This window comes from Neophocaena asiaeorientalis, unplaced genomic scaffold (genome assembly GCF_003031525.2).
Source record: "Neophocaena asiaeorientalis asiaeorientalis breed wild unplaced genomic scaffold, Neophocaena_asiaeorientalis_V1.1 scaffold177, whole genome shotgun sequence".
Classification (NCBI taxonomy): domain Eukaryota; kingdom Metazoa; phylum Chordata; class Mammalia; order Artiodactyla; family Phocoenidae; genus Neophocaena; species Neophocaena asiaeorientalis.
The window spans coordinates 3309674-3320232 of NW_020172779.1; the positions used below are offsets into that span (position 1 = coordinate 3309674).

The window sequence follows — 10559 nt, forward strand, 5'->3', positions numbered from 1 at the left end:
TGGTCTTGGCTTCTTCCCAGTTCATGTTGGCTGACTTCGGGACTCCTGGTTACCATTGAAGTTGACTGAGATATAACTCCTGACGACCTACAGAGATGGCTATGATTTGTCAACTTGCTGTGAAATACAACTCTTGCCTAAGTGAATTAAAATTACATCTTACTGTTGGCCCTTGCTGATTTGCTAAGCATTGTTCTATTCCCAGATGTAGGTTCAAAATGGGACAAGAACATACTGGCCAGCATTCCAAAGAGATGTGCTCTGAGAATGACATAAAATAAAACCTTGGAGATTTCAAGTGGCTGAAAAGTATGTCAGACCCTGTTCTCATTTATAACTACCATCTTTTTCTTTTTTTTCCCACATAACATACATTGTTTGTGGAGAATATGCCCTGTGAGTTTTGCGACAGTAAATCGGACAAAACAGTTCCCTGAATCCATTCATGTGACTGACTGGTACAATGAAGGACACAGATCTGCAAGCCAAGACGACAACATGAGTTGCAAGTCGGCTTGGGGGTCATTTAACAAAAACATCACATTCATTTTTGCAAAGGAGAAAGATACAAGAATAATTTGGCACACCTAAATAATTAAATACAAACTTGCAAAGGCCAGATGAATAAGGATTAACTGCTAACCTTTTAAGTTGCTGAGTGTTGCAACTTAAAACAGCATGAAACCTATTTGGGCATTTTATAGAAGGAAACGAGTGCAAGCACCATGGACCTAAGAATTATTTTTCAATAAATACTTAAGAGATAGTCATATCCACTTAGCAGAAAATGTCACATGTATGAGAGTGGGCTAAGGCTGGGTCAAATTGGATAAGAGAGATTTAGGGAGCTCTTCTGAGTCACCAGGCTGCAGAGAAAAGCCCGTCTTTCATTGAAGTTCATTGCCTGTGCACCACTCACAACACAGAATCAGGACACGTGGGCTCTGGTCCTTGCTGTCACTAGGTAGCATATCGAGTCACCTCTCCGGTGCTCAAAGCTCTCTCCCTCCTTGCATTCTCTTTGAAAGTTCCTTTCTCACTTCCAGATGTCTATAAAACAAGGATGAGTCAAAGTCTCCTGGATTTACGGTTTCCACTGACCTAAGCCAGGCACTTGAACATAATTCTGTGACGAGACTTTCTTCTAACCCAATGCTGGAAACACATTTATGAGATGCATGAGCGTTTAGGGGCAAAAAAAAAAAAAAAGAAAAAATTAAAGTGCTTCTTGTTTATTCAGCATAAGAGGACCCAATAATGTCTTTCGCTTCTTTATTCTCTCTTGCCTCTTCCGAGTAGAAGCAAGCGTCTAATCTCAGAAGTCTCCATCTTTTATAATGGAGTTAAGGGATATATATATTTTTTCAGTTTGTAATTGTAATTTTATAATGATCAGAAGCTCAAAGCAGCATTTCCAGGGATAGAAGTATTCTTTTTAACAAGAAGCACGACTAAACTGCAGATTCTACAGATTTAAAAATTAAAATGAAATAAAACAGTATTCACATTTGTTTCTGATTATTTTGTTTGCCAGATTCTCGTTCAAAACACTGTTTGGCTAAAGTGGTATCAGGGTCCCAACGGTGAGATACACCCTCTGTTTACTTCTCAGCAATCCTCAAGTTCAATGGTGGGAATTTCAACATTATTACTTCTTCTTCAATAGAGAAGCTTCTGAAACGAGGTTTTCACAACCATGAAAAGAGCTTGTCTTGTGACTCCTGCCGAGCCAACGATATACTCATTCTTCCTTTGCCTTGAAACCAAAGCCTCTCCCCAGCCCTAAGCAGATGTGTGTCAGTGGTTGAATGTGTAATCTAACCCACCCCCGTGGAAAGCACTAGGTTACTATTGTGGGTCAATACTTCCATCTCACTAATATGCTGGTGGATTGTTTGCATGGTTCCTTGTGTAAACTGAACATTTCTTAATTACACTAGCGTTTTCTTGGTACTAACTTCCCGCAAGCCTGCAATGAAAAAGATGATCATCTTTATCTCGACATAAAGTTTTCAGTTAGAACTGTCTACCTGGAGGTCATTATACTTCTTCTCATGTGAGCAACATTTTAGAGATAAAAGTTCAAGTGGATCTGCAAATTTAAAAATGGAAAACAATTTGCTCTGGCAAAGCTGAGTCATGAACTTGTCTTAGTTATGCTTGGCTATTTCTTGACATGGGGTAGAGTGACTTATGGTTTTTTCCATGAAGTCCGAGCTTTTCGAAACTGCAGGGCACCCCGCGTGACCGACGGCAATGCTGTCTGTGAAAGAGGAGCAGCAGCTTTGAAATATCCACAACCAACACAATTTTGATTAAAGAAAGAACTCTGGTTTTTAATAGTTTTGATCATTAAAAAAGTTTAAACCTGCATAGCAATCATTTCAAAAATAATTATTTAATGTTCCATAATTAAACTGTACACAACCTAGTCTTGGGACATAGAAGCCAGTGAGGTGAGTCTGGGGCAGTCCTGTGCAGTCCCACGAGTCAGGAGTAGAGTTTCCATTGGCCTTTTTATTTTCCTTTATATTCTTTTTTTTGTCACTTTGATCATCTTAGTTTATTTGGATACTTGGCACAATCTAGCTCCGCTGCTGAGCGGATGTGCACGGGGAAGAGAGAGCCGCTGACCCCATCCTCTGGCCCTTCTTGCTCCCCTCCCCCGACTCGGCCAGGTTCCTCAAAGTCGCTCGATGTCTCGGTATTTCTTCCGCAGAATAGAGACCTGGTCTTTAAAGAGGACGGGGTCGAGCCTCATCTGAGAGTGGATCAGCGGCATGTAGCCAAACCAGCTGGCAAACGTATTCATGCAGCTCTGTCGCTGGGCAAAGTGGTCAGGGTCAGCCCAGCGGGAAGCCCGAGAGGTCTGGGGAAAGGGAGAGAAAGAAGGAAGACGATGAGACAGGCGCCAGGTGAGATGGACACACGGCCGAAAACGAAGTCAGGCTTAACGGGCACACAGTAGGGCTCAGGGTCTGGCCTGGCCACCACGCGGCCCCATCCACGTGCCTGGTGAAGACGCAAGCATGGATCCGGATTTTCAGCCTCGCCAGAAGATTTTCCCGAGACCTGCCACGTTTCCCAATGCCCCAAACATACAAAGATCCATACGGACTGACACATTCGCTGGTCCATGAAACTGCTGTGGTCACTAAACATAAAACTTTTCTTTGCACTTGGGAGCAAATGCGATGACTAATAATGTATTTTTGGTTTCACAGATAATTTTCTGAACACCCCCTGTTAATTTGGTTGATTCTGGGTAAGTAGAAAGATGGCTGCCGTCTCTTCAGCTCTCCATGTTGATCCTAAGGTTGGTTAAATATTTTTAGACCATTTAAATGACTGACATTGATTTAAAAGAATGCCTTAAGTGACTTGAGTGCTGAAATTTAAATAGATCAACTAAGCATAATGTCTTTAAAATCGTGTTTTTATGAAACAAGGAAAAGGTGGGCTGCTCAATTATGTCGAAAAAACCCCATAAACTCATTTATGTCAATAGGCCACTGTTGAATGGTGTATATATATGTATGTGTGTGTGTGTGTGTGTGTGTGTGTGTGTGTGTGTGTGTGTGTGTGTAATGTGTTTGCATCCTCATGCATTGTTAGAAAATACTTTCATAGGAAGGTACATTTTGCTGTGAGAATCACTGAGTCACTTTAAAACCACAAGTGTCAACATGCTTGAAAGAAAGCATCGAAGGTAAATACAAATGTCAAGTTATCTCGGAGCAGCAGAACAACAAACAAAACACTATTTGTAAAGTGTTTTCATGAGCTCATTTGAGCTTTGCAGCAACCTGGTCGAGTTATCTACCCAGGTAATAACATCTCCGCCGTACAGATGAGGAAGCAGGTTCAAGGAAGTTAAAATTGTTTGTTCAGGGCTAGAAAGGGGCAGAACTCAGGTTTCATTCTTTACCTTTTGTACCAGAGGAACTCTGCTTGGTAAATCAGAGAGAGCATCAAATTAAGCTGACCAGTTGAGTCCATATCAGAGCCGGAAGTCCCAAAGGTACCTCCATTTTTCTCCTAATTTGGGATGAGCTTGCAGGCCATTTCTGATTGGCCCACTCATTCCCAAAGGGCTAGACCCACTACATCCCGGTGAGTGCTCACATCCTCAAAGGGAAACACTGTCAAGAGCCTAAGCTCATTCTTATTCTCTTACAAATGAAAAAAAAAAAAAGTCCAAGTGAATCATTCAAGTCTCTTTTTTGCCTCTTGATTTTAACATTTATTTTGGGTCAACCAACATATTACAGAAGATATCTTTCCTGTGTTATAAAGGCATAATTTTAGAGCACGATATCCATTTACTTCACCAGTCACACAAACATTCAATAAACTAGTGTATATGATGGGAAGAAGGGGGCAAATATAGCACATATCTAGCTAGATACGTCTAGTTAGACCTAAGCCTAAATTTAGATTTGTTCCAAAAGGTGTGTAAAGTCACTAGAAATATTGGTTTGGTAGAATTAGGCAAATCTATGAAAAGAGTAAAAAACCAACCCCTAAGAAACTATACGTTATGAGTTCCACCCCTAATTTGTGTATAACCTCAGGGGAGTCCAGAGGACTCTGAGTTAACAATATTAAAGGAATGGTGTATCTTTAAATGAGATAATAAATATGAATATGCATGGGTACTCAATACATTTTGCTTGAATATGAAAAGTCTTTCAGTCTTAAAAATGACAAATTCTTGTAAATCCTCTCGCCTGTCCTTTTAGTAGTTAGAGGGAAACAGAATTTTCTACTAGATTCTTTGCTTTGTCCAGTACCTAGTACCTAGACCAATGCCTGATAACCTGTACATATTTGGTAAATATTAAATTATTAAATTTTATAAACTTAAAATCCTGTAAATTTTTTGCTTTTACTAAATTCAGTGAATGAAAAACCATCAATTGTGTTAACATGAGGCCTGGTTACATTTCCTCTGCAAAAGCTGGATTTATATGTGATTTTCAGTAACTGTTAGAACAAGGTACATGGAAAACCCCCCAAATTGAACTGATATAACTACATAAGTATGTCCTTTTAGGTTGACTCAAATCCTGCTGGATTCTCCATGATTTAACTTGGGTAGATCTAAATGGTCTAATGGTTTTTGATTTCGTACATAGAGTACTGAGCTCTGTCCAAGATGAATAAAAGGACCCTGAGGTGTAGAAGAATAAATAGTGGAAGAAACAGAGGTCGGGATTCAATTCCAAGTTGTCTCTAATCCTGGGTGACTTCTGGCAATATGCTTAAATTCTCTGGGTCCTAGTTTTCTTACTTGTAAAAAGAGAAAGCTTATATTTTGCTGAAAGTATCTTTAGTAGTAATCGTTTGTGACGCAACACGGTATTTTACTTTGGCAAACGCTTTCATACGTCTGACCTCGACGCTGTGAGGTAGATTTCACCATTTCCATTTTAAAGACGAGACAATTGAGTTTTGGAAGGTAACTGACTTGCCTACAGCAAGGAAGTGCTGGCTCTAGAACTGAAAACCAAGTACTATGACTCCTCATCTGCCTCCACAATGCGCGTCCGACTCAAGAGCAGCCATGAGGAGGCTGTGTTGAGAGCATTACTAGCCACTCAATAAAACACCTAAAATAAACTTGCATAAATCCTCTTTAGGTCTTTAACTCTGGAGAAGAGACGTCTTTCTTATGCCACCTGGTAGGTCACAGGAGCGCTTTTATTTTTTTATAGAACTTTTATTGAAGTATAACTGTTGTGTTAGTTTCCGGTGTACAGCAAAGTGCTTCAGTTATACAGATATATATTCTTTTTTAGATTCTTTTCCATTATAGGTTATTACAAGATACTGAGTATTGTTCACTGTGCTAGACAGTAGGTCCTTGTTGTTTATCTATTTTATATACAGTAGTGTGTATCTGTTAAACCTAAACTCCTAATTTATCTCTCCCCACACCCACTATCCCCTTTGGTAACCACAGTTTGTTTTCTATGGCTGTGAGTCTACTTCTGTTTTGTAAATAAGTTCATTTGTATCATTTTTTAAGATTCCACATATCAGCAATATTATATATTTGTCTTTCTCTGTCTGACTTACTTCACTTAGTATGATAATCCCTAGGTCCATCCATGTTGCTGCAAATGGCATTATTTCATTCATTTTCATGGCTAATATTCCATTGCATATATATATATAAAATGTCACATCTTCTTTATCCATTCATCTGTCGATGGACACTTAGGTTGCTTGCATGTCTTGGCTTTTGTAAACAGTGCTGCTATGAATATTGGGGTACATGGGTATTTTCGATTTAGAGTTTTCTCTGGAGTTATGCCCAGGAATGAGACTGCTGGATCATATGGTAACTCTATTTTTAGTTTTTTAAGGAACCTCCATACTTTTCTCCATAGTGGCTGCACCAATTTAGACAGCTTTTATACTCTTGACATAAAGATACTCTTGACTTACGTCTTCCCAATTACCCATGTCCAAACATACACTCCCTCAGAGCTTTTGCATGTGGTTTGTTTCCTGATATCTTCTCATTATGCTTCCTAGAGGAACAGTGAGTCCTCATTACCTCAGACTGAGTCACCAGTGAGCAAAGCAAGCGGGGAGAGTTCTCCTTCTCTTACCTGTCCCATCATTGTCTCCTTATACTGTTTCTTCTGGGTCACTTTGATCGGAGGCAATTTTGTCACAGCAGACACCAGGAAATTCATGAGTATGTCCTCACAGTTGGCCAGCTGGTCCACCATGTTCTTCAGGCTGGCTGGCAGGTAATGAGTGTAAAGGTAGTGATAATATCTGTACAAACCAAAGACAGGAAATCCTGCTGGATTCTCCATGATTTAACTTGGGTAGATCTAAATGGTCTAATGGTTTTTGATTTCGTACATAGAGTACTGAGCTCTGTCCAAGATGAATAAAAGGACCCTGAGGTGTAGAAGAATAAATAGTGGAAGAAACAGAGGTCGGGATTCAATTCCAAGTTGTCTCTAATCCTGGGTGACTTCTGGCAATATGCTTAAATTCTCTGGGTCCTAGTTTTCTTACTTGTAAAAAGAGAAAGCTTATATTTTGCTGAAAGTATCTTTAGTAGTAATCGTTTGTGACGCAACACGGTATTTTACTTTGGCAAACGCTTTCATACGTCTGACCTCGACGCTGTGAGGTAGATTTCACCATTTCCATTTTAAAGACGAGACAATTGAGTTTTGGAAGGTAACTGACTTGCCTACAGCAAGGAAGTGCTGGCTCTAGAACTGAAAACCAAGTACTATGACTCCTCATCTGCCTCCACAATGCGCGTCCGACTCAAGAGCAGCCATGAGGAGGCTGTGTTGAGAGCATTACTAGCCACTCAATAAAACACCTAAAATAAACTTGCATAAATCCTCTTTAGGTCTTTAACTCTGGAGAAGAGACGTCTTTCTTATGCCACCTGGTAGGTCACAGGAGCGCTTTTATTTTTTTATAGAACTTTTATTGAAGTATAACTGTTGTGTTAGTTTCCGGTGTACAGCAAAGTGCTTCAGTTATACAGATATATATTCTTTTTTAGATTCTTTTCCATTATAGGTTATTACAAGATACTGAGTATTGTTCACTGTGCTAGACAGTAGGTCCTTGTTGTTTATCTATTTTATATACAGTAGTGTGTATCTGTTAAACCTAAACTCCTAATTTATCTCTCCCCACACCCACTATCCCCTTTGGTAACCACAGTTTGTTTTCTATGGCTGTGAGTCTACTTCTGTTTTGTAAATAAGTTCATTTGTATCATTTTTTAAGATTCCACATATCAGCAATATTATATATTTGTCTTTCTCTGTCTGACTTACTTCACTTAGTATGATAATCCCTAGGTCCATCCATGTTGCTGCAAATGGCATTATTTCATTCATTTTCATGGCTAATATTCCATTGCATATATATATATAAAATGTCACATCTTCTTTATCCATTCATCTGTCGATGGACACTTAGGTTGCTTGCATGTCTTGGCTTTTGTAAACAGTGCTGCTATGAATATTGGGGTACATGGGTATTTTCGATTTAGAGTTTTCTCTGGAGTTATGCCCAGGAATGAGACTGCTGGATCATATGGTAACTCTATTTTTAGTTTTTTAAGGAACCTCCATACTTTTCTCCATAGTGGCTGCACCAATTTAGACAGCTTTTATACTCTTGACATAAAGATACTCTTGACTTACGTCTTCCCAATTACCCATGTCCAAACATACACTCCCTCAGAGCTTTTGCATGTGGTTTGTTTCCTGATATCTTCTCATTATGCTTCCTAGAGGAACAGTGAGTCCTCATTACCTCAGACTGAGTCACCAGTGAGCAAAGCAAGCGGGGAGAGTTCTCCTTCTCTTACCTGTCCCATCATTGTCTCCTTATACTGTTTCTTCTGGGTCACTTTGATCGGAGGCAATTTTGTCACAGCAGACACCAGGAAATTCATGAGTATGTCCTCACAGTTGGCCAGCTGGTCCACCATGTTCTTCAGGCTGGCTGGCAGGTAATGAGTGTAAAGGTAGTGATAATATCTGTACAAACCAAAGACAGGATTCAGCAGGGGCCATCATTATAAAATAACAGGTGGTCTTCTTTGTCAGAGACCACATATTCATTCTCTGAATCCCTAAACATATCATGGTTGATGATGATGAAGACAATTGTCATTTATATGGTATATACTATATACCAGGTAATGTTCTAAAGTACTTTACAAGAAATGCCTCATCTAATCCTTAGAAGAAACCTATGACGTAGGTACTACAGATAAGGAAACAAGGCACAGAGAAACACACAGATGGAGCTATTGCTTGCCCAGGCTAACTTTAATATCAGGCTGGTTGGTTAGAAACCGAATACTTAGATGTCAGGAGAAGTTACTTACACGTGATCCACATATCATTACACGTTGCGTTACAATTTTAATTATTGGTTTAGTCAGAACTGTATTCAATGCTATCCCATGACTCTGAGTCCAACAGTATAACCATGCCATTTTTTCTGGCCTGTAAGCCATGTATTTCAACACTGTTAGAGCAAAACCCCACTCAATCTGGTGGTCAGTCACTATGGAGAACCCACAATTTATTTGAATTATTTCTCACCCTAGTATTTTTTTTGGAGGAATATATAGCATATGTTTATTGGAAAAATCATTTGAATGAATTTGATTCACTGAATGGTGGTGGTGGGAAGAAAGAGGTGGAGTCTTGAGATCAAAATTCAGTCACCCTAAATGCTTATACCTTGTGCATTTCCAACTCCATCCTTGAGATGACAGGATTCTCTATTTTTTTACTAAAAAAGACCAGGTTAAGATTGGTGTGTTTACCTTACTAAGGAGGGGATTTCAATAATGATTGAGTCAGGAACATCAGCCTTCTACACTCATGAATTTGGCCATCTTACCTGAGTCTCCTAGCTTTAAAGACCAAATCTATGCAAACAGCTCCCAAATTTATATCTCCATCCCTGACTTTTTCAACACTTTTAAATGTCCTTACATGCCCAAGACTGAACTCCTGTATTTTCCCTAATACCTATTCCATCTACGCCTTTCCCCAACTCTGTTGATGGCTTACTACTCTATACTTCTAGCTCTTCAGGTCAAAAACCCTGAGTCATCAAACCCTGTACCCAAACTGTCAGGACATCATGCTGGAGCATCTTCAAAATATGCCCACAATCTGATCACTACCTTCCCACATCTGTTGCTCACTTCCTGACCCAGGCTCCATCATCTCTTGCCTAGATAATGTCAGTCACCTCCTAATAAGTCTCCCTGCTTCTCCCATGGCCCCCTTCTAGTCTATCTTCACCACAGCCTTCACAGTAGATGCCTAAAACATAAGAAGGATTGCTCTGCTCACACCCCTGCACCGGCTCCCCACGTAACTTAGAAGACTGTCAAGTCCTCATGATGGAAAGCAGGGTCCTGCATCCGGGATCCCATGACCTCTCTCACCTGCTTGCCCCTCACTCCACTCTGGTCACATCGGTCTTCTGGATATTCCTCCAGCATCCTGTCTCAGGGCATCCTTTCACACTGTTCCCCACGCCAGAGCACTCCTCCTACAGGTGTTCTCCTGGCTGACTTCCTTTCTCCTTTCAAGTCTCCACTCAAATCTCATCCGTTCAGTGAGGATCACCCCCAACCTGCCCCTTCTCCACCTTTGCCCTGCTCTGCTTTGTCTTATCTCCTAAGAGATATATATTTTAATTAATTTATTTTTATTTTATTTATTTTTGGCTGTGTTGGGTCTTCGTTGCTGCACGCGGGCTTTCTCTAGTTGCAGCGAGCGGGGGCTACTCTTCATTGAGGAGCACGGGCTCTAGGCACACACGCTTCAGTAGTTGTGGCACGTGGGCTTCGGTAGTTGTGGTTCGTGGGCTCTAGAGCGCAGGCTCAGTAGTTGCAGTGCACAGGCTTAGTTGCTCCACTCCATGTGGGATCTTCCCAGACCAGGGCTCAAACCCGTGTCCCCTGCATGGGCAGGCGGATTTTTTTTTTTTTTTTTTGATACCCGGGCCTCTCACCTTTTTGGCCCTCC

General features: G+C 40.5%; 1 protein-coding gene across 1 annotated transcript in view; it reads right to left on the bottom strand.

Moving 5' to 3' along the window:
• Positions 1–2309: 2309 nt before the first annotated feature.
• EXT1 (exostosin glycosyltransferase 1) overlaps positions 2310–10559 on the bottom strand; it is a 286578-nt gene continuing 278328 nt past the window's right edge. Inside the window, exons 10-11 of the mRNA XM_024741297.1 lie at positions 8369–8540; positions 2310–2869 (exon numbers count right to left, since the gene is read on the bottom strand). Coding sequence (XP_024597065.1) covers positions 2684–2869; positions 8369–8540 — 358 coding nt within the window. The 3' untranslated portion in view covers positions 2310–2683. The remainder of the gene's footprint in view (positions 2870–8368; positions 8541–10559) is intronic.